Below are 22,849 nucleotides of genomic sequence, written 5' to 3' on the forward strand. Positions count from 1 at the left end.
GGGCGCTTCGCGGCACTCGGGGCCAGGCCAGCGCCCCCTGCGTCCCCGCGCGGACAGCAGCCCTGCCCGAGGAGAAACCCGAGTCGCCGCCGCCGCCGCCGCCGCCTCCTCGGTTTCCTGGTCTCCGCCGCCTCTCGGGGGAAGAGGGAGACACAGGGGGCGTCGCGGGTCCCCGGCGGACGCGCCCCCGCCGCGTCTCAGGCTGCGCCGCCTCGCGGGGATGAAGCACCGGCCGTGAAGATGGAGGTGACCTGCCTGCTACTTCTGGCGCTGATCCCCTTCCACTGCCGGGGACAAGGAGTCTACGGTAAGAGCCCGCGTCCCGCTCCACGCTGGCTTAGCCCCGCGCGGAAACTTTGCAAGAGGCGCAAAGTGCGCACTGCCGGGGCTCGGTGGAGACCTCGGCTCGGACTCCGGAGTGGATGCCGCGTTCGCCCTTCTCCGGCGCGCGAGGGGACTGAGCTGGTGGCTTCGGCATATAGGGTCTGGCGTGAAGCTGGGGATGCCAGGGGGAGGTACCGTTTTCCCAAATCCTGCCAGGTGCAGGAGTGACTTGGAACCCAGTGACTCGGAGACCCCACGCACCGGGCTGGAGTAGCTACTCACACCGACACCGCGTCCTGCTCTGGCTCCGCTTCCGGAGGGGAAGCGAGCGCAGCGCGATCCCGAGTTGCGCGCGGCTGCGGGCGAGCTGCTTGAGGGCTGGCGCTGGGCTCGCCTTCCAACCGCGGGCGCTGCGGCTTCGCTGTCCCTGTTCACTCCGTGACAGTAGGAGCGGATTCTGGCGTCTCCCGACCCCGGAACCCCCTTTCAGACTTCTCCCAAGCCGGTTCTTCCCGTCCCTGGCCGCCCAGCCCCACCTTCGTTCTCCCTGCCTGCACACACAGACACATCCAGCCACCGTTCCCAGCAAACGCAAACACGGAACGCACCCATCGGCCTACGTGGTCAAACTCTGCCTCTGGCCGCGCAGCTCTGCTCCCGCGCCCCTCGCCGAGCTCCGACCCCTTCTCCATTCTAGCCCGTGTGTCTCCCCGGGAAGGTCCCCAAGAGCAGGCACCGGCCGTTCAGGGTCACCCCGGCTCACCCCTCCCACCGTGCTGTGACCCAAGCCGTCTGCAGGGCCCACTGCCCTCCCTCTCCCCGCTCCCTTCTGCAGGCTGGTCTCTGTAGATCACTTTTTAGCGTGTGGCTGGGGTGGGTTCCCTCTTCGGGGCTGAGGGCCTGACTATCCCCGCTTTAGATCAGGGGAGAGTTTGTCCTGTGCGCTGTAGGATGACAGATGCAGTGTGCCCTGGCTGCCAGCTTCAGGTGCTAAATGCTTCCTTCTGGAGGGGGCCCTGATCTGTCTTCCTGTGCCTGGCAAGAGGAAGGGGTGTCGGGGGTCTGGGAGGTGGCCTGCCCAGGCCTTGCACAGCTAGCTGGCTTGGGCTGAATTCCCCGGTGAGGCGGGCCCAGGCATCCGGCCAAACTCCGCTTCTTAATTAGTTTGTGTGTCTCTTGCCGCCTGGCCCCTTACAGAGGCTAGAAGAGGCAGCGGGGAGGAGGGGAGCTGCAGGCACCGGAGAGGCTGGGCTGTGGGGAGGAGCCCCCTAGCCGGCCCTGGAGGCTTTGGCTCCTTAGGACAGAGGAAGACCAGCGACCCGGGGATTCCTCTTTCTTCCTTGTCCCCAAGGATTCCCTCCAGCTCCGCTGCCTCCTTGGGGTTCCCCAAGAGGGCTGCTGCTGAGCCTGGTGCTTCCTCCTCAAGGGCTCAGGGGACCCCCACCCGTGTCCTCCCTCAGCAGCTCCTTCCATGTGCCCTTGGGCAGGTCTCCCAGTGGGGCTTGGGGACCAAGTCCCCTCCAGCTTCTGCACCTTCTCCAGGGTTGATGGGGCCTGGCCAAGAAACCCCCAGCAGTGAGGGTGGGCTTCAGAGGACAAGGGCAGGTCCTCCGAAATGAAAGTCTTTAGACTCACAGGCTTATCTGTCCCCTTTTCTCTTTGTACCTCCCCCTTCATGTGCCCAGTCCCAGCTATTGTCCCTCAACACAAATCACAGAGGGCCGGATCAGGTGGGCGCACCAGGACAGCCTCTGGCTCTCTGGGTGACGTTCTCTCCACCTTCCCTTGGAGAGTCTGGCTCCCTGGGAAGAAGGAGAATTGAGAGATGGAAAGTCTAGATTGAGGTGGATCGAGAGGGAAAGATCTAACACAGCAGGAGGAGAACCGAGAGACGTTGCTGAGTTCTTCGTGATGATAAATTACTGGGCAGATGTGGGGCACGCAGGCACCTCTGTAGGCTGGGGCTGGTGTAAGAAGTGGGATGGAGAGCTGGGGTTCACTCTACTGCTCCCACCCCCAAGCAGATGAAGCGCTTGGGAAAGAGTGAGGGCAGCAGGTGGGGGACAGAGATGACCACTCAGGTCCCTGTCCCCGCCTCAGGCAGCCCCAGCATGGGAGTGCAGCAGATATTTGCTGAGTGAGTGGAGGGCCACGCTTGCAGGAGGTTAAACAGCTTCGTGGAATTCTTGCTCCCCAAGAAGTCTGTCCAGGGCTTGGTTTCCAGCAGGGCAAGGGGGGCTCTGGGGAAGGGTTCTGCTTAAGGAGAGTGTTGGGGTCCTCCAAAGAAGGAGAGGCTAGAAGGCCCTTGTGGCCCTGGCAGTGGGCAGGGTGGCAGAATGTTGTGCTCAAGGCACAGGAGAAAAACGTGTGCCCCAGAGAGGAAGCCCAGGCTCTGCCCCCCTACCCCCATGCCCATGGAGCTGCGGAGGGGCAGGTTAGTAAGGAGTCTCAGTTGAAGAGAGGAAGGCGGATGCGGGGTGAACCCAGCAGCATCTGGCCTGGGCTGGGAGGAGGCAGGTGCCCAGAGCCCTAGGCCATGCTCTCGCTGTAGTCCGCGCCCACTGTCAGCTCTGCTGCCTGCAACAGGGCTGGGGAGGCTCATTGTGGCCAGGTGGCTTCTCTTTTCTTTGGGGCACAGATGCTATAGCAGCCGAGTGCCGGACCAGATGGTCTATTTGGAGCCGATCCCCCTCCCTCTTCGCTTCCCGATCTCCTGGCCCAGTTTGCTGTCCTCCGGGTGGATCCTGTAATCTGCTTTCTGGCAGGCCGGGGTGTTGGGCTGGGCCCAGAGGCCTTGCTCTGGGGCAAGGCAGTAGCCAAGTGATGGAGGAGCAATATCCCGAGTGCTGAGAACACCCCCTCTTCTGTCCGGGCGTCCTCTCTTCCCCTCAGAGCAGCCAGACTTCCGGCCAGGTTGGTGGGATTCCTCTCCCTTACTCAAACACAACAAACCCCTGGATTATTTAATATGCAGGAGTGGGAATTGACATTATCCTTAAGACAGGTTGTTTGCAACTTACTGGTGGAAGTCAAAATATTTCACCAAAGGTGTCATCAGAAACTACTATCCTATGCTAATTTTTGTGGGAACATGAAGACAGATGTTGAATAATTTGACAAGAGCAACATAGCTTACAGAATTATCACTAAGTCAGGTTTTTTCCCCTCCTCTGGGGAGTGCAGGGAAGGAATCTCAGGAAGTGAGTCTCCCGGTATCGTCCTCGGGGTGTTGATCGGGATGTGGGCACTTGGGATTTTTCGCTGGCGATTCCCCCCTCTGCCTTGAATCTGGCTGCTCACATCTGGCTCTTCCCTGGGGGAGGCGTGGAGTCCCACAGCCGGTCCCCCAGGGTAGCGGAAGGCTCTGGGTTTCCTGAGTGTTCTCAGGAAGGCTCTTGCCTCTGTTCTGTCTTTCTTCCCACCCGTAGATACTGCATGCGGGAGCGAGAGAAAGTGCTCCGTGCCCACAAATCCAGGCTGTTTGTTTGCTTTGCCAGCACTGTGCACGCCCCTAAATTGGTGCCAGCTCCTGAGCCAGCCCTGAGGCTGCCAGGCTCATGCTGTGAGGACAGAGAGCCCCCCGGGGCCCCAGATCCTTGGGATGTCCCTTCCCATACCTCAGGCGGGGCATTGGGCTTCACAGGTGGGCGGGGGCTCCAGGGGGAGATGGGTTCGAGCGGATTTTATTAGCGGAGAGCCCCCTCGGGGGCCCAAGGTCGGGCTATTCGAGGGCCTGCGTGTAATTGGCCAAGCCCGGCTGTGAGCTGCTGGGGCCAGGGTGGCAAAGCCTCATTTAGAGCCTGGTATTAGCTCTGCTTTGCTGGAACATGGAGGGCCGGGCGGGGGGCTCCGTGGGGAGAATGGAGGGAGCTAATCACAGCCGCCAAGGCCTGGCAAATGAATGATGCCGGAAATCAATACCTGGGGGCGGGAGTGGAAATCCGGGCGGTGGTAGCAGCCCTGGTTTCTCCTGGCTGCCCAGGAGGCAAGGATGGGCCTGGGAGGAGAGAGACCGAGGCAGGAATGTGGAGGCGCCGCCACCTGCCTCCCTCCCGCACACTCCTGCCCACCTGGCGGCCCTCATCTCCTTGCAGTAGCACTCAGGAAGCACCAGGAGATGCCCCACCCGAGGAAGACAGGCGACATGGCAGGTGGAAGCTTGGGCCCACCAGGGCCCCATCCCACCCCTCCCTGCCTCTGGGCACCTGGGCCTGAGCAGGGCCTGGGCCTGGGCCAGTTGGGGGGCGAGCGCCTGGCGTGTATGTAGCTGCCTAGGAGCCCTGCCCTGAGTGTCTGGCGCTGCTGCTCCAGACCTAGTCAGCAGGGGGCGGGCTTGGCCACCACATTGCTTCTCACTTTTCCTGGATTCTGTGGGCCTCACCCTAGGGAGGCAGGGACACTCCCATTCTTCAGCCTGGGGCTGAAGGGGCCTCGTTAGGGGCTCCTGGAGCTCCAGCCCTCCCGCCAGCTCCTGTATACCCATCCTAGTGTAACAGGGCACTGCACATGGCTAGAGCTGCACTTCCTGAGGGGTCCAAGTCTTCCAAAGGCGAGGGGGAGAGGTCGGTGCGGGGCCCAGCTCAGCTTGGTGGGCTCCTGGCCAAACAATGCTTTGTGTGCAGGGGGCCGTGCCCTTGCAGGGTCACTTCCTACAGACCCAGGGCACAGCGCCTCATCCCATTGTCAGAAGACTGTGCCCTGCAGGCTTTGCCATGGGAAGTGCCGGGTACCGAGAGCCCCTGCGGCCCTTAATGCTGATGTGGGGTGTTGATAAGGCCATGTGCAGCTCAAATGAATGAATCTTTTTTGTTTTTTCAGCAATGAATTCCTAAGTCTGTGAATAACACACTTTTGCAAAACAATCCAATGATGAATAAAAGTAGAAGACAGTAAAGCTCACTTGAAATGGAGCCACGCCTTTGGTGATGGTCCTTTCAGTTGTCTTTTTGCAGGAAGAGGAATGAACTATTTAGGGGCTGGGGTTGGTTCTGGCAGTAATCCCTCACCACTGTGTAAGTGCCATCTGCCCTCCCAAGCGTTTTTAGGCCTCTCTTGCCTTTGATCCCTGTGACGTTCTGAGAGGTCAGCCCAGGAGGCAGGTGCTGGTGTCTCCATTTCACAGACGGGGAAGCTGCGGTCCTGAGGATTTAAGTGTCCTGTTCTCGGTAGCCCAGCTGGTAGGAAGTAGCCCCAAGACTTGATCCTAGTGGGGCTTCTGATTTAGCAGGGAGCAGAGCTCTGGCTGTGCTTGCTGCTCACCATTCATTTAGTATTCCCAGAGTCGCCGCCCTGAGTCAGACACAGCCCTGGGCTCGGCCAGGGACAGGGACGGCTCCGAGGGAGGAGGAGAGATGCTGGTTCTCGAGAGATCTTGATAAATGCCACGTGGCGAGGGCAGATAAAGGGTTTTTTTTTTTTGTTTGTTTGTTTAGTTTTGTTCTTTTCCGGTACCGGGAATCGAACTCACAACCTTGCGCTTGCCAGGCAGGCTCTGTGCCGCTGAGCTAAATCCCCAGCCCAGGGCAGGGGTTTGGAGGGATGAACAAGTCGCTTCCCAGGCCGGGTGGCAGAGGCGGTGTTTAAATTGCCCCTGACAACAGGCCGGATAGGACATCGCAGGGAGAGGGTGTGTGGTGGTGCAGACACAGGCTAAAGACCGCTGTGTGGGGGACAGAGTGGTACATTTGGGCCAAAGGGAATCAGGGCATTTGGGGTTGGAAAAGACAAGGAATATTAATGGCAATCCCTGGCATGTACTACCAGGCTGAACTCACAAATATTCGTGACTACCCCTGGAACTGTTGACTCAGCAGCCCATTCTACCCATGAGTAAACTGAGGCCTCAGACCAGTGAGGTCACTTGTGCAGGGGTCAGAACTGGACCCGAGCCTGGGTGGCTGATTGCAGAGCACACGCTTATGAGCATTTAGGGCTGGAATTCTGGCCCTGGAAGAAGCTATCAGGAAGAGCTCAGCGGGGCAGGGGGTGGGCGTGAGCCAAGTTTTGGGCCAGGCAGCCATGCAGCTGTGAGTTGGAGGAGATCGCAGGGAGATGCCCCGGAGGCCTTGCATGAGTCCGGAGCACTTTGGGTGAGCGCTTGACCGGTATTTAGTGAAAAAGATCAGGAGGGAGTGGGTATAAAAACTAGTCACTCAACAAACGGTGCCTCAGTTTGAGCCATTCAAGAGAGCTAGTGAGAAAAGCACGCTTTTGCTGTCCTGGAAGCCACATTCAGGTTGAGACAGGTGCAGCAGTAAATATGTGAGGGAACCAGAAGCTGGCTCATCTTTTGGCAGTGAGTGTTGTGGAGAGAGAGAGCATTTAAGGTGGCAAAGAGTGGTGAACTGTGTTTCGTTCGAGTTTGCCTGTCATGGTCAGGGGTCTCTGTGAGGCAGTGCCACCAGAGCGAAAACTGGAAAATGCCGAGGAAGGAAGCCTGGCGGATCTCTGCAGGGATTGTGTTCTGGGCGGGAGACAAGTCAGTGCAAAGGCCCTGGGGCAGGAGCATGCCTGACCTGCTGCGTGACAGTGGGGAGCTCAGTGTGGCCAGAGCAAGAGTGAATAAGGGGAGGAGGGCCAGGGAGTAGGGGAGAGGGTTTGTAGGGCCAGAAGCCTGGGGTCTTGAAGGCTAGTAAGGACTTTGGATTTTATCCTGAGTGAGGTGGATACTGTGGAAAATTCTGAGCAGGAGGACATGAGGGGCCCCTTTATAGAGTCCCTCTGGCCGCCAGGTGTGGAGTGCCCTGTTGGGCGCTGGAGGGGGCCAGCTAGAGGCTGTTGCAAAAGGTGAGAAAGGACGCTGTGCAGCTTTAGGTCCTAAAACTGCCTGGTAAGGGCTCCCGTGAGGATGGCCCTGGGCCTTGGGATCGGGGACGGGACCAGGCAATCAACGGTCACAGGAAGCACAAAAGCCTCCCCAGGCCAGGCAGTGAAGGAGTTAAGGACCTGGGCATTGGGGTAAGAAAGCGAGTCTGAATCCTGGCTCTGCCTTGCTTGGCCTCTGACAAGGGACATCGCTTTTTAGGGCGTTGGCGGCCTCTCCTTTTGTCACACCTGCCGTGGGATGTGGCCTGGGGGCCCTGAGCATAGAGCTCCAATTTAGCATGGGGGGGGGGTGCGGTGTTCATGGCAGTGTGGGTGGGTTTGGGGGGCTTGGAGTGCAGGACCGAGGCCCTGGGCTGTCCGGAGGGGCCGCTGGCTGGTCGGGTGGACGAGTCTCGGGTTTGGGGAGAGATGGGCCCCGCAGAGGCGCGCGTGCACATCTGCATTCACGTCCACGGTAGAATGTGGGCGGGAACTACAACAGGCTCTGAAGGGGGACCGGGTGAGGCCAGAGCCCTGGGGCACACCGGTATTTAGGGGATGGGAGGAGAAAGAGGAGACCCTGACCCAAAAGTCAGGGACGAGTCCGTGGGAGGAAGGATGGGCTGAGGCAGAGGGCTGGCCGGTAGGGAAGCAGCGTGAGGAGGGGACCCCCAGACTTCCGACCCTCGGGGCTCCTGCGGACCTTGTGAAAATGCAGATTCCCACTCCGCAGGGCGGGGGTGCACCGTGACTCTTCTCACTAAATCCCAGGAGATGCCCGGCAGCTGGCCTATGCATTGCCCTTTGCACAACCAGGCCGTCAAGGAGAGAGGACTCCAGCTGGCAGAGCTGGGGGCAGGGGGGGCAGTGGACAGCTGCAGGCGGGGCTTCGCCTCTCTGAGCCTCAGTTTCCCTATCTGGAAAGCGAGTTCAGGCACACCCGCCTGGTGGGGTCACAGAGAAGCCCGTGAATGACAGATGGCGCTTTGTCAACTCTAAGGTGGACTGTGGGGACTCTTCCACAGAGCAGAGGGGGTGGCCGGCAGATGGCGGGCAGCCCCGGGTGTGGGTGGCCCTGGAAGCAAGAGGGGCAGGCTTTTGCGAACTGTGGCAGGCGGGGGAGGCTGGGTCGCAGCTGCCTTCCCCGAAGCCCGGTGCCTGTCTGGTGGGGCATCCCTTGGCCAGCCTTGAAGAAGTCACCACAGGTCCTTCTCAGTTCCTCTCCTGTCCCGGAAATTCAGGGCGCTTTGATTATCTGGAGACAGAAGCTGTGTGGAGAAGTGGTTCTCAGCCCCGACACCGCCACTGCTGTCAGGACCACCTGGAGGATTTTCCCAGCCGCCGAGGCTCCGCCCCGGGCTCTCTGATTCAGAAGCTCTGCAGGTGGCAGCGAGGCAGCTGTGGTGGGAAGAGCTCTCCAGCTGATGCTGGGCACAGCTGGTGTGGACAGATCGGAAGGAGGCAGGCTAAACACACATCTTCTTCCCTGAGGGCGTGTCTAGGCTTTCCAGGTCACTGCCTGAGCTTAGACTCCACCGCACTTAGATGGACCCTGGGGTCTTTAAAAAAACAGCCCACTTATACTGATTTTTTAAACTTCAAACAGAGACTTTCTACTCTCATGGTTCTAACCGGAAGGTCCAGGCCAGGACCTCAAGAGATGAGCAGCTCTCGCTGTGCCTTTATTTTTTTCTAAATCATAATCTTACTATTTAGCCCAGGCTGGCCTCGGATTTGCAGTGATCTTCCTGCCTCAGCCTCCAAGTGCTGGGATTACAGGCCTGAGCCACCACATTTTCTCCCTAACCTAAAGAGGCTGGAACCAGAGACTGCCCCAGAAAAGTCCTTTCTGTTGATTGCGTAAGTCAGTTCTGTTGCCTTTTTGAATGGTGGCTCTTGAGTTTATTAATTCTCTTCTCTGTGTGCTGGAGGATGATATGAGAATTTCAGCGCTGGTTTGCAGAGTAGCAGTTCAGTGTGCCTCAGGCAAATATTTCAGTGGGGAGGGGCTGGGACAGGGGGCCACCTGCAGAAGTGACAGCAGGTGGCCTCAGGTCACAATTGAACTCATTCCTGAGGTTCCGGTAGAGTGACTTGTGCAAGGCCGTAGGGCAGAAGGTGGTAGAGTCAGCTGAGAATAGCATGGCGACCCTAGCCCCCAGGAGCCACTGTTCTGATGCCCGACTTCTGCTGTCTAGAGCTAGGCTGTCCAGGCTCCTCCCATCCTGTTGCCCTCCTTCCCTAAGCAATGGTTCCCAAACCTACCTGTCCATTAAAATATCCTGGGGAGTTTTTAACAATCCCAGTGCCCAGGTTGTACCTCATACAATGAAATCAGGATGTCTAGGGGTGGGAACCAGCCGTCAGCGTTAAAAAAGATCCCTAGGTGATTCCGGTGTTCAGCACAATCTGGGAGGCCCTGTCTTGGAGCATTTTGCCTCAAGGTCACCAAAGGGCTGTTGGGGCTCAACCATCATGACATACTCCAGGCCGGAAGAAGCAACACTTCAAAGGGTGGCTTTACCAGCTGAGTCGTTTGCCTTTAAAGAACTTCCCAGAGCCCCTTGCAAGACTTCTGTTTACATCTTCAGTCCCGCCAGCTTCCCTTGGACACGGTTTTGTCCCCTCCTCTCACTGGCCCCACCCTTCTGCTCCCCAACAAGACTGCTGGTGTTCAGGGTTGGCCCCTCTCTCTCCACCTTCATCCCAGCAATAGGGAGGCTCTGGGGACCCCCCTCCAGAAAGCCGCTTCCTGGCTTTAGGGAACAGAGACGGGCTGTGCTGAAAGCCTTGGGCCCAAGGGTCCTGGGATGGCGTTCTGACTCATCTGCCTACCTCCCGGCCCGCCCACACCCTCCCGAGTCCACAGGGCTCCACTGCGGCTCACTCAGGTCTCCGGGGCAGCTCGGGCTGAGAAGCTTGTTCTGTGCTCCCTTCCCTATAGCCCCACACTTCACCCCTGCAGGCTGCTCTGAGGAGGCCTGGCCATCCGGGCCTTCTTAGATGGGTCGGGTATGAAACTTGGGATTCAGGCATGGAGTTTTCCAGAGGGGTGATGGAGGGAGGCCGGGACATGGTGGGCCATGTGCTGTGTGTGTATGTGTGTGTGTGTGTGTGTGTGTGGTGTTACACAAGAGGTGAGCTCTGGGCGTGGCCATGTGGGAGATATAATAGTGGACAATTAAAATTCACCTGGGCCAGGGGCCTTAGTTTGGCCCTAAGTCAGGAAGCTGAGGACAGGTAGCTTCTTAGGGTAAGACCAGGGCTCTGCAGAGCAAGGGGGATGTGAGCCGGGGAGTGAGGAACCCTACAACAAGCACCTGTAAGAGGTGGCGTACTGAGCCAGCTATTGTCACATCCCTTGCGGGGTTCCGGGGCAGAGGGGGACCAGCAGGTCCCACCGTGGGTGAGGGAGGTGGTGTGGCGGGCTGCTCCTGGGGCTGTTCGGTCCCTGTCCTCCCTCCCTGACCACAGCCCCCAGCTTCGGCAGGTCAAGGAGGAGGTGATGTCCTGAAGCTGGCAGAGGGACCTCAGTGGCCCAGGACCTGGTGCCTCTGCAGAGCCAGCCTCGTTGTTCCCGGTCCCGTCTTCTGTGCCGCAGGTCTCAGCCCTGGTTCCAGGCTGAAAACTGTGCCCTGTGGCCACCAGACCCCTGAGCTGCCCATTGACTTCCATGGATTCTGTGCCCGAAACCCTCCCCTGTCGGGTTCCCTTGAGACTTCCTGCTGGACTTCCAGCCCTTTACACCTACAGGGGCCAGGCTGGGATCAACGAGGACAAGCCCAAATCTGTGGGGTCCTTTGGGCACTGCCAGAAGAGGCTCGGTCACTTGTTCCCAGCTTTAATAAATTCAAAGCTGGGGCCGGGGTCTGCGCAGAGCGGCTGCTGGGGCTGGAGAGCCACAGTCAGAGGAGATCGTAGGGAGACCTAATCACTTGTCAGAAGAGCAAACTGAGGCTCGGAGGGGGCAAGAAAAGTCCTCAGGACAACAGCAAGTAGGGGGCCCAGCTTGGAATCATGGAAGGTCCAGGGCAATGGACCTGGAGGTTACCCAGGTCTGTTCGCTTAGTTTTGGAGGCGGACACCAGTCGCTGGAAGCAAAGGTTCTCGCCAGCCTCGCGGCGGTGAGCAGTCTCTTCTTCCGTGTGTGTCTCCAGGCCAGACCCAGGCGGTAACCGTCGGAGGGGTGTGTGCGGCGTGGGCCGGACCAGGCAGGAGACAAGACTGGCCTTCTCCTGACCGAGCCATCTGGCTCCGTCTGGGGCCCTCGGCGATGGCAGCAAGCTCTGCCCTGTTCCAGCTTTGCCCTCAGCTCCTGCACATGGCCTCGGCCCCTGGCATTGCCCGCTGGCACTGTGGCCTCAGGGGTGCCAGCCAGAGCTCACTGCTGAGGGATGCCCTGTTGTACCCGTGGCACAGAAACCGCGCCTGGCTCGCTGCCTTGCTTCCCAGGGAGCTGAGGGCGTAAGGGTCAGAGGCTGTGGGTCACGTGGAGGCTGCAGCCTCCACCTCATTGTGTGTACGTGTGCGTGTGTGTTTTCCCCCTGCACAACACGCACTGCTCTCACCAGGACTGTGACAGGAGCAGAAATACAGTGCCTGCCAGTGTTCTTTCTACCCCACACCGTGCGCCTCCTGCATGTCTCTGCACGTGTAGACAGAGCAGGTGTGCGCGTGCACAGTTGGTGTGTGCACGCGTGCTCTGCTGCAGCACGCAGGTGCGTGGACGCGTGTGTCTGTGCATGGCTTGCCCTGTACACCTCAGTGGGGGCTTCTCTGGGCCACCTTTGTCCCACTCCCCAGCAGCCAGCCCCTGGTGGCCATGCCTCAGGGGCAATGCATGGGCATTGGGCACCTGGGTCGGCCTGCCAGTCTTGCTGTCCTTTGCTTATGTCCGGTCTGGGAACGGCTGCCCTCTGCCCCTTCTGGGAGGCCTGACGCGGGGGCAGGGGCAGGCCGAGGCTGGCCTGGAGCTCCTGGCTAATTTTCCCGGCCTCGATCGATCCGGCAGCTTCTCCTGAGTCTATTAGCAGTCGGCAAGTGAAAATATCCCCCATCGCGAGCCCTGACCGGAGACAGGGAGGAATCCATAGCAATTTGTTCAAACAGAGGAGAGCGTTTCCCTCTGATTTGTATTCCAGGCAGGAAGGGGGCTGGGCAGGGGGGCCAAGCTTGGCCTGGCCCCTGGCTCCTCATTGCCAACCAGGGTGGCAGCTGGTGCCCCCTGGTTCCCAGGGGGGTGAGGACGGGAGGGTGGGGCTGGCGGGGGCTGGAGAGCTCAGTTGTGGGTTTGGTCTTCGTAAACACAAAGCATCCCGCTCAGAGCCTCTCTCCCGGGCTCTGGGGCCAGTGCCAGGCGTGTGCTCACCCGCCGCGCCTGTGCCAGGAGGGAGGCTGGGCCAGGCGTGGGGGACAGAGCTGCTGAGCCCCGGAGGGGAGCTGGCACCTTTGCAAGGCCCCTGCGTGAGGCACAGAGCTCGGGTGCATCTTCCTGACGCGGGCTCCTGCTTTGTCCGTGTTGGTGCACACCCGGGCTCCCGGGCTTCCCGACCAGGAAGTTTCTTCTGAGCACCTACAGTAACGAGCGCTCTGGCCGGTGTTTACTAAGCGCCTGCTGTTTTCTGGACACAGTGGCCAGTACTGCCAAGTACCCAGGCTACTCCTCCTGCCCTGGCCTTGTCCTCTCTTCCCATCTCTCCGCCCGCCCCTTTCACTTCCTCCTGAGAGCTGCTTTTTCCTTCGGACCCAGGGGCCCCTGATGCCTGGGGGTCTTTGGACCGATGCCTCTGCAGCCCCTTTTTCCAAGGAGACCCCATAAAGAGGCTAGCGTTCTTTGGTCCCGTCAAGCCCTTTGCACCCAGTCAGGGCCCAGGCCTGGCGGGAGGGCGCCATGGCAACCAAAGAGGAGGATTCTGGGAAGGGTGGGCCAAGTGGCCCCGCACAGCCCCCACTGCCCAAGTCATTGCCCTGGGGAGGGGCATAACCAGAGGAGCTCTTCACGCTGAGCCATGAGCTGCTCTCAGCTCTGAGGTTAGCTGTGGCACATGACTTGCCATGCTGCATGACACCACCGAGGTCTAATTGCAGCATCACGTCACTAAATATATCAAAGCCGAGGAATTATGTGTCTCACTGCGGGGGTGTGGGGGGCATAGGAGGTGGTGTGGCTGGAGGGTCGGGGTGGAAGCTTCTGAAGCAGATCTGGGTTCGAGCTCTGCCTCCGCTCCACGCTGCCTGTGGGATCAGGGCAGGTTTTGCCCTATGCCTCAGTTTCCCCACCTGCAAGACAGTGCTGATGATAGCGCCTTCCTTCGATGGGAGGAGGGATGCGTGGAAAGCAGTTCTCAGCACGGCGCCTGGTGCTCGGGGAGGCAGCCGGGCTGTCGGGGTGAGGCCCTGCTTCAAGAAGGATCCTGGCCCCCACCCAGGCTCTGGAAGCTGTTGCTATCACTACTGAGTCACGGAGGCTCCTTTCCCAGGAGGCTCTGTGTCCAGCAAGCAACACAGGGCTGAGAGAGAGTGGAAGGAGACGGGCCGCGGTGCGGGCAAAGGGTGGGAGCTATGCGGCTCTTTTCCTGCTTCCCTTCTGGGGAAGGAGCCAGGAGGTTTCATTAGCTACTTTCTAGATTGAGGGAGACAGCGGTGTGTTCTGCACCCAGCCCCTTCTGCCACCCACCTCCCTGCGCATTCCAGGCCCGCACTTTCCTCCAAGACACAGCCCGGTCCTCCTGTCCCCGCAGCCTCCCTCCTCCCCGTCCTGGGCCCCCAGGAGCCTCCTAATGGCAGCGACTTTGCAGTCCTTGGCTGTGATTGAACTCCAGTCCCGTGCCCCCACCCCACCCCACCCCTGAGTCCTTCACTTTTCTCCCCCACCCTACTGGATTTCAAGCCATTTGCAAGTTGTTCAGAGGCTCAGCATTGTAATCAGATCCCACAGTGCGTACCACTTAGGTGGTTTCTAAAATTTTAGCCAAAAAAACAGAGAAACCCTTCAGTGAAGGAGAAAAAATAATGAGACAATATTTAAGCAGGAAGGCAGGTATTGCATTTCCTGATTTCTAAATATACCCGAAACTAAGGAAAATATGCTCCCAAATTTGATGTTTCCTGAATTGACTCTTAGAGGGGGAAAAAAAAAGATTGATCATCCCTGGAAGGGATTGAACAAGTTCTACCTCCTGGGGTATCTACATTTGAAAGGATACAGAAAGAGAAAGTGAGTACTTACCATGCTGGGTATTGATACGTGTCAGGAGGAACACGCAAAACAGGGGGAGGGATGGACAATGGGGGAGGCAAGGTGGGCACATCATCCTAAGTAGGTGGTCAGGAAAGGCCTTTTAGAGTTGAAGGAAATGTGGGGAAGAGCTATTCAGGCAGTGAGAATGGCAGGTGCAAAGGCCCTGGGGTAGCACAGGGTTTGGCCTTCTAGGGATGACAGCAGACACACGAGGTGGGGAAGGGATCAAGGTGACAGTGGGCATTGCAGGCTGTTGAAAAAGCATCCGCTTTGACTCCAAGTATGAGGGGAGCCACAGCTGGGTTTTGAGAAGCAGAGAGATGGGATCCCACTGGGTGTTGCTCAGGGCACGCTCTGCCTGCCGGTGCAGAACAGGTGCACAGGCAAGGGAGAGGAGGTTGGTTGACCTGCCAGGAGCCCACCGTGACCATCCGTCAGGAGCTGGTAGTGGTGACCGAGGCTGGGGATGGGTTTGAGCTGCCTGGTGAGTTGAGTGTGGGCACAAGGTACGGGAGGAGAAGTCCTGCGGCTCCCAGATTTGGCTGACCACAGGAGAGTGGGAGACTGTGTTCCCGCCAGCACGGGTGTGTGGGGGTGAGCAGCAGCTCTTGGGGTGTGGGGGGCCCGTAAAGTGGGGGGTCACCAGATGTCAACAGATGAAGAGCATCTGGCTGACCAGGTTCATCCATTGCTGCTCCCTGGTGTTTGAACCCTGGAGCTGATTCTCCAGTGGCTATTGCCTGGGCTCCGGGTGAAGGCCCGGCCCGCTTGGACCTCCAGCTTGCAGTGCAGAGGTGGCCTTGAGGAGTCCCTGGTGGTGAGGTCACAGAGGCATGTGGTGCTTCCCAGGGGCTGCAGCTTGACTTGGGATCCCACAGTGGCCTGGGGGTGGGGGTTGGGGTGCTGCCCGGCAGGGGGAGCCCACCCCCTCAGCAGCGCCACCCTTCCCTCCTCTCCCCCTCTGTGCTAGGGGTGAAGGCCCAGCCCGCTCTCCCAGCTGCAAGATTGATTTTGCTTTCAGTGTTGTTATCGTTATTATTATCCACTTAAACAACTTCATCGGGAAAAAAAAACCAACCCGGTGACCATCGGGCACTAACCATTCATTCTAAACTCCCTGCCCATACCTGTCAATATATTTTTACATAGCAGTAAACAGTGGGCTGCGCTGCTTTCCGCACTGACTTTATCTCCTGCACACGTCTCCTGCTATTGACTTAGCCCTCAAACCTGTCACTTTTAATGGCCACGGAGCACCCCCTGCATTGATGTGCTGGGCTTGGGTCACCATCTCTCTGCTGCTGGCGGCTGGGTAGCCAGTTTCCCTTCCTTTTAAACAGTTGGGCCATGAATTCCCTTATGCGAATGAATTTTTTCCTTTTAAATTATGTCCTGGGGGCCTCTTCCCCAAAGTGAGATTGCCTAATAGGTCACAGGATCGGAAGAGTTTTATGACTCTCATTCCGCTCTGCGGGGCTGCGGTACAGGAAGTTTGTGCTGGCCTTGTGCGCAGCCTGGCCACAATGCCTTCTATCATTTTCATGTATTTGCCCTGGCTTTATAGGTGCGTTACGATGTGCCTTTTAACTCCTAATTCTCACTTCCCAAAGCCGCATTTGGGTCTCTCAGCACCTAACGATAATGAGAACTGAGCTGGCAGAACTTTGCAGTTGACTCGCCACTTTCCTGTACGCCACCTCCCTTAGTAAAGACCCTGCCTCGAATCATTGGCTTCTGTTTCATAGGAAGACATGAGGGTTTGGTGATTTTTCTACCACGCCAGACGCAAAAGTCTCCCGCTCACCTGTCACCAGCCCATTCTTACCAGAGGGCTCAAGCCCCACCCCCCAGAGGCCCATGTGAACCCAGGGCCAGTGCCTTATCCACTGACCCCGTGGCCCCACATGCAGGCCTGGGCCAGGCCCCGGGCTTCCGGGTGGGTCTCGGCTCCATGAGGCTCAGGTAGAGCCATGTTTGATCCCGTGGCTCCGCTGGGTTTGGGGGTCTGGTGGAGCCTTGGAGACTTCTTGCTTCAGCCAAGGCAGTGCTATCTCCAGTCCACGGCCTGAGACCGGCCTGGGTCTGCACGCTGGACTGGAAGCCTAGACCTGGGTGTCGGGGTGGGGTGGGGTGGGAGTGTGCTTTATCCATGGCGCCTGGGCCTCAGGCTCTTAGGAGCAGGGTTACAGGGGGCTGGCAGGCTCCAGGGTGGACCTACTCAAGGCAGGCATCCCCGGGGGGGGGGGGTCAAGAGTCTGACTGACACCCCAACCTGTGTTCCTGGCTCCAGACTCGTGGGCCAGGCAGGCTCGGGGCCTGGGTTCCTGGGAGCCATTCTCTGCCCTGAGGGTGGTAGTCCCATGCCCCGGTCATTGTCCTGGCCTCTCTGACCAAAGGGAAATGGAACTGAAGTGTACTGCGTGTGTATCAGGTATGACATCCAGTGTATGTCACCTCCTTTGAGCCTCACAGTGGCCCAGAAATTCCTCCCAGTACTACCCAGCCAGCTCCTCCTGGTACCCTCGTTTTGCGGAAGAAGCCGAGGCTTGGTGGGGTTAGACCGCAGTCCCAAGCTCACTCAGGAAGAAGGGGAGGACTCGCTCCCGCCCGACACCGCACCCCAGCCTTGCATTCACAGCCTCCTGCCCCGCGGCGCTCTTTTCTGCGCGTGGCTTCCCTGTAGTAGCTACAGAGACCCTTTGTCCCTTTCATCAAGGGTTTTGATCCTGCTGTCCTGGGGCCTACCAGAAAGAAAGTTCCACCTCTTCTGCGCTATTGGGGCTTGAACTTAGGGCCTGTGCGCATTGTACAGGTGTCTACCGCTGAGCTACGCCTTCACCTTTTTATTTTACTTTGAGACAGGGTCTTGCTAAGTCCCTGTGTTACCCAAGCTGGCCTGGAATTTGTAACCCTCTTGCCTCAGCCTCCCGAGTAGCTAGGATTACAGGCACGCACTGCTATGCCTGGCTAGACAGTCCCTTCAGGGTTCCCCTCAGGGGGCCTGGGACTTCATCTGGAGGGCTGTCCCGGTGGCCTGTCTAGACAGCCCAGAGCTCCGAAAGTGGGCTGCCTGTGCACAGTGAGGGTTCTGTATCACTCTACCCTCTCCCCCGGGTGCCTTCTGATGAGCCTGGGTCGGGGGGCAGAGTGCTGGACATTCCCAGGGACTGGGGCGCAGACTCGCCGGATACCACTTTCCGCAGAGCAGGGCTGGTTCCAGTGCCAGCCTCTTCCCGAAGCTGCAGGATCTACGAAGAGAACCAGGCCCTGCAGCCCGCAGCCGGCCGCAGTGTGATGACGAGGCAGGGCTTGCTTCTGTGCTCCGCTGTGGTGACAGGCTGACAGCCCGCGTGCTGATCCTTTTGGCTATGGCTGCTTGCCTCGTGCCGTGACAGCGCCCTTGCACCCACAGGTCAGGGATACATGTGCTTGGCCGGAGGACAGACGCTTTTGCAGTCAAAGGGGAGGTCGATGAATGCGGGTTTGGTTTCGATTAGCAAGAAAGGGCTCGAGGTGGGGCGCAGAGTTTGCTGTGGCCTGTGGCCGGGGCGGGCAGGGGCTGCTCCCCCAGGAGGGCTCAGTCTCATTAGGCTCCGCATCCCAGCGCCCAGGGCATGAGGTGCCTGGTGTAATAGGTGCTCTGGAAATGTTACAGAAGGAATCAGTAAATCAATGGCAAATTAAAAGGTGATAGTGTATGTCCCCTGGGGCCTTGGGAGGACAGACAGCGGGGAGGGCGGAGAGGGAACGAACCCGATGAACCTGCACTTGGGTCTAATGACCTGAGAGAGAATGACCAAAGAAAGATGTAATATAAATCAGCTGGTGTCTCCCGCCAAGGTGACCCATGTTAGGGCGAGGCCAGCGGGGGGCTGGTCAGCCTGTTTCAAACTGATTTTCTTTTCTTTTTTTTTGCTGTTTTGAGACAGGGTTTCACTGCGTAGGCCAGGCTGGCCTTGAACTGGTAGTGATCCTCCTGCCTCAGCCTCCGTAGGGCTGGGATGACAGGTCTGCACCACCACGCCCAGCTTCTCAAACTGATTTTCTGCGTATAGAACTGGAGCCTCCCCCAGACTCAGAGGGCTCCTGAGAAATCACCTGGTCCACCTGTGGGTAGCGGGGGACAGGGGACAGGCTTTAGCCAGCTCTGTAGTTACCTGTGGCTGTATAAAGGGCAGAGCTGCCCGGCTGCAGACAGCGGGGAGGGCAAGGTGAATTCTTGCTAGGGGTGCCGGCTTGACGTCCTGGAGGAGGAGGCCCAGCGCCTTCCTGGGAGGGCTTCTCCGAGTCCCCGGTCACCATTCTCGGAGCAGCTAATTAAAAGAGAAGAGCTTGTTAATATTTCAGCACTGTTAACTCTGCTAAATTATTAAGTGTCCATCTGCATTACATGCATAAAAGGATCAATAAACATGTGCGGACCAGGAGCCAGGAGGGCAAGAGGTGTCACAGGAGGGGGAGGGAAGGGTGGCTTCTCCAGGTGTTGCAAAAAACTGGCCCAAACAGTGACATGGGGGCCGGGGATATAGCTCAGCGGCACAACCATCTGCCTGGCAAATACGAGGTCCTGAGTTCAATTCCCGGTACCAAAAACAAAAAACAAAAAAAACAGTGGCATGGAGACAGTGTCCTCAAGCCCCAAGCCCTGAGCCCTGAGTTCTGAGCCCTGAGCCCCAAGCCTTGTGGCCTCAGCACCTGGTACGTGGAGTCTATGGGGGAGTTGGCCTGAAAGTGGCAGAAGGAAGCAAGCTCCAGACCAGAGGGGCATTCTTGGGCCACTTACTTAGTTAAACTTGCTGAGACTCAATGTTCTCATCTGAAAAATGGGAACAATAATAGCCATGTTATGGGCAATCAGTAATAAACGTAAAGCACTCAGTTCAATGCTGGAACAGAGTAAATGCTCAATAAATGGTGGCGTTACAGTTATGGTTACATGAAGGTGGTCGGGGGAGAGGAAGACCTGAGACATAAGACAGGCCTCTAGCTTGCGGCAACCTTCTCTGTCTCCTAGCAGCCCCCTGACTTTTTTTCTGATGCTGGAAATTGAACTCAAGGTCTGGTGCCTATTAAACTTATTCCCTGTACTCTGCCACTGAGCTATACCACTATGCCCTCAGCAGGCCTTGCTGGGCATCATTCTGATCCCAGCCCTCTTAGACCACATGCTTCTCTAGTGCAGGGCCTGAGCACTGTAGCTCCCTACGTGCTGAGTACCAGGCTTAGCACCTCGTACTGATAAGGGTTCACTGAATGACTATCTGATGGAAGGCAAGACCAAGACATAGATCCCAATTCTGTATGTCCTTGTTCAGAACACTCAGGGATTTGGAGGCAGATTAATGGCAATATGACTTACTGTAATAGATTTTTAAAATGTAAAACAGGCACCCAACTTTTTTTTAATCAGCACTGCATACCCCCAGCCTGGATGATCAATCTTTTTAAATGCAGAATAGGAGGGAAGCAGAAGGGATTTGAGATCAAGTTTTCCATTTTTTTGCCACCTGCCTGTCTTATGTGGCTCTGGAACTTCCCTTCGGAAGTTCCAGGGAGAAAGCCTTTTGGAACCCGGGTCGGCGGTGGGCAGGTTGGAATTTGCCTTACAGGGGGGTCCCAAGGCTCGTGCTTGCTCACTGGGCCTGGCAGATCCCACCGTTACCCACAGATTTGGAGGGTACACTTTAGGGGGCAGAAAGGAGTGAGCTGAGGACCGAAAGCATCGTGACGCTGTCACTGTGACGCTGCCCTGCGAGTGACTGCTGCCCTGCCGCAGCGCCGCGCTCACACGGGCCGAGGAGGGGCGGGTGGCACAGCCCCGCACCTGTGAGCTTTGTGTTGAGCGTGGGCTGTGTATTCCTTCACTTACTGCACAGGACACTACGGCACCTCGTTTATTAAGAGCTGTTCTGTGAAGAAAGGGTTTTCAAGTCAATTTCAGAAAGCTTTAGATGAGACTTGAGTTACATAGGTTTGTTTGCTGCAGGACTTATCAGAGCTTTTGATATGTTCTCTGGGAGGAGTCTGTCGCTGACACACACAAAGCCTTTAGCATCTTTATGTGGCCGTGAAAATCTGCAGTGGCCTCTCAGTGAACGCTATTGGACACAGGGTGGGAGACGCAAAGTTTCTTTTGTTTTTTTTTTTTTTTTTTTTTTTTTTTTTTTTTTTTTTTTGTTTTTCTCCGGTACCGGGAACCGAACTCACGACCTTGCACTTGCCAGGCAGGCGCTTTTGCCACTGAGCTAAATCCCCAGCCCCGCAAAGTTTCTTTTGAGTGACTTGAACAAACTCTTCTTTTCTGGGTCTCAGATTCTGCTCCGCGAAAGAGACAGACTGTATTCTGTCCTGTCTGCCTCTCAGAACCCAGGTGAGGAGCTGGAAATGCGCAGTGGGCCCTGGGGATGTGCCACCCATCGCCACTTGCAGCGGACAAGGCAGGGGCTCCACACGCAGGGTGCACAGCCCCAGGGAGGTGGGGCTTCGAGATCACGCAGGGCCACGTACGGAAATCAATGTTGAGCTGGTGCAGCGTGTCATCCCAGCCCTGGGAGGCTGAGGTGAGAGATCACAAGCTGGCCCCCAACTTGAGCCACTGAGGGATTCAGCAAGACCCTGTCTCAAAATAAATAATAGAAAAGTGCTGGGAATGTAGCTCAGTGTGAAGGTTCAGCCCCAGCACTACTGAAAGAGAAGGAAAGAAGGAAAGAAGGAAAGAAGGAAAGAAGGAAGGAAGGAAGGAAAGAAAGAAAGAAAAGAAAGAAAGAAAGAAAGAAAAAAAGAAAGAGAGAGAGAAAAAGAAAGAAAGAAGGAAAAAGAAAGGAAGAAAGAAAGAAACCAATGCTAGGTGGCTTGGTGGCACCTGAGATCCCTTGCTATATGCTGGGCACTGTCTTAAATTCTTTTTTTTTTTTTGTCTTTTTGAGACAGGGTCTCATGATGCAGTTCAGGCTGGCCTTGAACCCACTTTGTAGCCCAGGCTGGTCTCAAACCCACAGTGATCCTCCTCCCTCGGCCTCCCGAGTACTGGGATTACAGGCGTGCGTCACCATGCCCTGCTGTTTTAAATTCTTTCTGAGAGTTGGATTGTATATTCCTCGTGGCAACTGTATTTCAGGAGTGAGAAAACTGAGGCTTAAGTCACGTGTAGAAAGCCGCACAATGGAGTGTGTGAGGGGAACATAGAGGAAAGGGCTCCACTCCTCCTCCCTCCTCTCCAGCCCAGCATAGCCCTCAGCGTGAACTGCGAACATATCCATGGCGCATCCCTACCAGCTCCACGTCTGCTTTGAGCGTTCCCACCCCTGGGATGTGAGGGGGCCCCAGTGGGAGGTCTCTTGTCCCCATACCTTGCTTCTATGTAATCATTCCCAGAGCTGTTATTTGTTGAAAGAGCACCTACTATTGGGCCTGATGTTTTACATCTGTTGCATGAAACCCTCACACCAGCCCTGAGAGAAGGCATCATTGTTTTCATTTAACAAACAGAGAGGCTGAGGCCCAGGGAGGTTGAGTAACTTGCTCTATGTCACACAGCTAGTGGATAGCACAGCCAGGAATTAGTCCTCGATGATCAGCCTCCCGCCTCTCCCTAAAGCAGACTTCTCTCCCTGCCTGCCTCACTCTCTGGAACCAACCTGTTTATTTCTGTTCCCTTGTTTGCTCTCTGTGTCCCCCACAATGCTCTCTGAGCCGTGGCTCTTGTTGCCTTTTTTGTGACAGTACCTCCAGGGCCCAGCACAGCGCCAGGGCCAGAAGCATTTGCTGTTTGACAGACTGAATGTCATGGTGCGTCAGATCTGGTCGCCTTTCAATCCAGTGCTGTTAGTAGGAGAGGCTTCCTGGGGTGTCAGGGCCGGTGGCGGAGGTGAGGTGGGGGAAGAATCCTTTGGCGTCCAGGCTCTGAAACACGGTTCCAGCCATTCCAGGGGTGAGCAGAGTCAAGAGGAGGCTGGGTCATGGTAACAAACCTCAGCCGGGGACCAGGGACAATTACAATGCCATGGCGGAGGCATAAGGTGAGAGGACCCAGGATTTTGGACTTGCAGGCACCTGTCCCAGAAGGAAAATCTATACCTAGAACGGAACCAGCGATGGGAAGTGGTAATTGGAATGATTTGTGTTTTCTCTTGCCGAATCTCATGGCTAATGACATCGAAGGCTGGTGAGTGCTTTTTTTGTTCCCTTAATGACGTATAACTTAGGGTGAAATCTTAAGCAGATGCGTTGCTGTATTTTTCTGCGTGTCCATCCACTTGTGTAACCCGCACTCAGATCAAGAACATCCACCTGTCTGCCCCAGAAAGTTCTCCCATGCCCTTCCCATCCCCCCCCACAAGGGCAGTCACCGTGAAGCGTCTGTTACAGTAAGATTCATGTTTCCAATTTTGAATCTGGAATAAATTAAATCATCCATTATGTATGCGCTTTTGTGTCTGGGTTCTTTCTTTTTTTTTTTTTTTTTTTTTTTTTTTTTTTTTT

The 22,849-nt window shown here is 57.1% G+C and overlaps 1 protein-coding gene across 1 annotated transcript in view; it reads left to right on the plus strand.

Moving 5' to 3' along the window:
* Positions 1-18: 18 nt before the first annotated feature.
* Mdga1 (MAM domain containing glycosylphosphatidylinositol anchor 1) overlaps positions 19-22,849 on the plus strand; it is a 49,297-nt gene continuing 26,466 nt past the window's right edge. Inside the window, exon 1 of the mRNA XM_005389612.2 lies at positions 19-307. Within this exon, the coding sequence (XP_005389669.1) occupies positions 241-307 (67 nt within the window). The 5' untranslated portion in view covers positions 19-240. The remainder of the gene's footprint in view (positions 308-22,849) is intronic.

The sequence above is a fragment of the Chinchilla lanigera genome, unplaced genomic scaffold (genome assembly GCF_000276665.1).
Source record: "Chinchilla lanigera isolate Chin_1 unplaced genomic scaffold, ChiLan1.0 scaffold00036, whole genome shotgun sequence".
Lineage (NCBI taxonomy): Eukaryota > Metazoa > Chordata > Mammalia > Rodentia > Chinchillidae > Chinchilla > Chinchilla lanigera.